The following is a 3,677-nucleotide window of genomic DNA, read 5'->3' on the forward strand; positions in this document are numbered from 1 at the left end:
ATGGGGGTTTTAATAAATAAGACATAAAACATTTTAATTTTTAAAATTGTGTACAAAAAACTTTGACTTGATACCTATATAATAATAATTTATTTTTATTGTTTATAATTAAAATGAATCATTTTTCAAGTTAACAGGAATCTGAATAGCTAATATTAACAATGTATTATCAATAAATTCTTAATAAGTCTATTTTTATTTATTTTTCTTGTTATATTTTCTCTTTTATAGTCAATATAGGAGAAAATGTTTAGTGTACATCATTATATAATTTACTTTCATTAAAACCTAAAATTAACTGAACTGCTTGTATATTAATTATATTAATTGTTCTGTATTTCAAAACTTCTACCAGTAAAATTTTAACTAGTGGGTTATAAGATCTATTTAACAGTAAAACAATATATTATGCATAAAAGATTGTAAAAAATATAGCAAATGGTTTAATAATATCCACTAATATGATCAATAATGACTATGATTACTAATCTCTTGGATTTTGACTACCAAGTGTCCTTTTTTTACTGGATTATTTTTTATCAAACTGGATCAGTATAACCAGAAACGTAGCAATAGCACCAATCATCTGGAATCAAAATTCAAATTAGACCAAATGAAGTAATCAAAGTAATTAAATATATAGAACTTTCAGCACCGTTCCAATTTGGTTACGACAGTGAAAGTTAAATTATATAATTTTTTTAAGAATATATGTAGCTTCCTTTTTAGATATGGCTATATAACTAGATATAGCTTCCTTTTAGCTGTAGCTATATAACTAGATATAGCTTCCTTTTAGCTATAGATAGATAACTAGATATAGCCCCCTTTTAGATATGGCTATATAACTAGATATAGCTTCCTTTTAGCTATAGATAGATAACTAGATATAGCCCCCTTTTAGATATGGCTATATAACTAGATATAGCTTCCTTTTAGCTATAGATAGATAACTAGATATAGCCCCCTTTTAGCTATAGCTATATAACTAGATATAGTTCCCTTTTAGCTATTGCTATATAACTAGATATAGTTCCCTTTTAGCTATTGCTATATAACTAGATATAGCTTCCTTTTAGCTATAGCTATATAATTGGACATAGCTCCCTTTTAGATATAACTATATAACTAGATATAACTCCCTTTTAGCAATAGCTATAAAACTAGATATATGTCAAAGGTACTGTATTTTGTCAGTTGCTGTTAATATATAAACTGAGATTTTATTCTTTATTTCTTACCGAATGGATTAATGAGTAGTCTAAAGTGAAGAAGCCAGCAGCTGAAAATATTATGCCCTGCTTGAGGGCTATATGCACCTGCAATTTTTCCTAGGGAGAAAAATATGTTTATGACACCTCATTTAATAGGTAAACACAATAATTTATATGTAAACAATGATTATTGCAAAAACAAACTTCATATTTTTATTTTCTATGAAAATATGTAATGAATCATAAGTTACTGACAACTAGGTTACAAGCAATTTAGTCTGTTAATGTATTAACATAGATGTCAATAATGATGATTCATTAATTTATGTCTGTTTCAACAGCACAAAGTGGATCTTATGATCTTATGCCATTCTTCCTACTTTAATCCTCTTTTTAATGTATAGTGTCATTACGTGACAAATCAACCAATAATCTGGGTACATCTTGGATATTGATTATTTTAAGCTGTAACCACGACGAATTAAACTGGATAATTAAATGTGTATTAAATTTTCATCATTGTCGAGAAAATTCATAATCCTAGCTTCAGGCCTTAAGATGATACTAGTAGTGATCATAGATTCATCAAAGGGTTACAGAGGGTTCATTCATTCATTCTGACTTTTGTTCATTAACATAGAGTTTTGTGAAGGTGCCTCCCATGTGAACTTTAATAAAATAAAGATAAACTTAATTAAACATTAGTTCTGAAGGAGAATTGTTTTCTTCAAAACAACAAAAAGGTGAAAACCAAAGTGATTGTAACAATTAATGATTTAAAAATTTACTAATACAATATAGGCTAAACTAATGCTACAAATGGCACTATGTAAAATACTAACTAATAAAAATATGTGATTAACACATTTACTGTCATTCACAAGATAACTCGTATTATGCCAACTACGAGTTATATCATAGCTGTTCATAGAGTAGCGTGACGGAAGGTATGTTTAGTAAATCAATAGTAATGATATAAATATCCATTTTACCTCATTTAAAAACTCTTACGTCTAAAATCACTTTTTTTACTGGTTGAGTTGGTGTAGGATGACCTATGTATTTTTAAAACCCCAGAAAAGTGATAATATAAAAGAAACACTTACATTACCAACATATTGTCCAGCCTTGTCGCTCACCATTATCTTGAACAATTCCACATTAAACCAATCAACCTACAAACAAAAATATGCTCTACTATGAATGCACAAACACTCATACAAAATAAAATACAACACAATCTCACTTTGTTGGTGACATAGACAAATGGTTCAATTGTAATCCAAATTTCATACATTTTAAATAAAGCAAAAAAAATACAAAATACCAATGGGATAATAGAGAAATCTTCATGAATTTTAATCAAAGTCGACAACAGGTGAAGAGTAACTATGACATAAAAAAAAATTGATATTAATGAAAAAACGGTATTGAGAGAATAGTAGCGGTTCACATTGAAAGCCTTTTGTTTCAGAATATCGTAGATTCTCACAAAAGACAGGATCTTGTCCCAATTTGGACGGACCTTCATCTCTTCAATTTTATCATTAAGAATGGAAAACTTGTTTCCTATTAGCTTAAGCAAAGAATATGCTTGCATCTGAAAAGCTGTTACAGAAAATTGGGAGAGATACTTACTTACGACATAGTATATAGTATAATTGCGATCTAAAGGCTTCATGAGGTTTAACTCAAGAAATAGAAGTAAAATTTGTGAGATAACTCGAAATGTGAGCGTCTTCAATATATAGTCATTTTTGTATTTTATAAAGTAACCTGTGGTTTCCAGCTCCTTATCGACATCTTCCAATCTTTTAACGACATTCAATAGGTTTATGTGCCCCCCAAGTGCTGTCCCAATGGCTACAACATAGTTAGTGAAGATGATCACTATCTGACATCTCTGTACTAACAAATGGATGGAAGACAGTGCAGAAATCTGTGGCTGGTACCAGAAAAGTGTTAGGAGGAAAGAAGAAAAAACAATGGTAGAATAAAAGTAGGTGTAGAAATATAGGAGGGCTTTGCGAAAACTTGTGTCACATTGAGGATGGACTGCAACAAGCCTGCTAAAAAATAACACAGGCTCCAAGGACTGAGACACACTCTGCTTCATAAAGGACAAAAAACATTACTAGGATCCTTATCTGATATTGATATTGACATGCTATCAAGTCCAAATGACATTAACTATTGATTCATTTAAGCTATCTAGGTCAAACGAACCGACAATGGAATACTATATATCCATCAGAGTGGAGTTAAACTTCTGACTTAAAATATTTTTTAAAGAAGAATTTCAAATACAAAATATTTCAAATATTTCTCTCTCTGTAATAATCTATAATTATCTGTAATAATCTAAAGTGTTATGTAAGAAAAGTATTATAAATACAAGATGCTAACCATAAAATACTATTTTGTATTTACAACAATACAAATTATTTTATTTATTTAAATTAT

The 3,677-nt window shown here is 29.0% G+C and overlaps 1 protein-coding gene across 4 annotated transcripts in view; it reads right to left on the reverse strand.

The window, feature by feature from the left end:
* The window catches only part of LOC106684965 (gustatory receptor 68a), a 69,128-nt gene that overhangs the window by 43,741 nt on the left and 21,710 nt on the right, over positions 1 to 3,677 (reverse strand). The window contains exons 1-4 of one of the 4 annotated variants that reach the window (XM_067047521.1): positions 2,461 to 3,404; positions 2,321 to 2,389; positions 1,242 to 1,331; positions 486 to 586 (exon numbers count right to left, since the gene is read on the reverse strand). In XM_067047521.1, the coding sequence (XP_066903622.1) occupies positions 530 to 586; positions 1,242 to 1,331; positions 2,321 to 2,389; positions 2,461 to 3,330 (1,086 nt within the window). In that variant the 5' untranslated portion in view covers positions 3,331 to 3,404 and the 3' untranslated portion in view covers positions 486 to 529. Of the gene's footprint in view, positions 1 to 386; positions 587 to 1,241; positions 1,332 to 2,320; positions 2,390 to 2,460; positions 3,405 to 3,677 lie in introns of those variants that run through there. The other 3 variants (XR_001343767.2, XR_010843454.1, XR_010843453.1) reach the window with 3 other exon arrangements.

Source organism: Halyomorpha halys, unplaced genomic scaffold, assembly GCF_000696795.3.
Source record: "Halyomorpha halys isolate HHAL.00 unplaced genomic scaffold, Hhal_1.1 Scaffold634.1, whole genome shotgun sequence".
Classification (NCBI taxonomy): domain Eukaryota; kingdom Metazoa; phylum Arthropoda; class Insecta; order Hemiptera; family Pentatomidae; genus Halyomorpha; species Halyomorpha halys.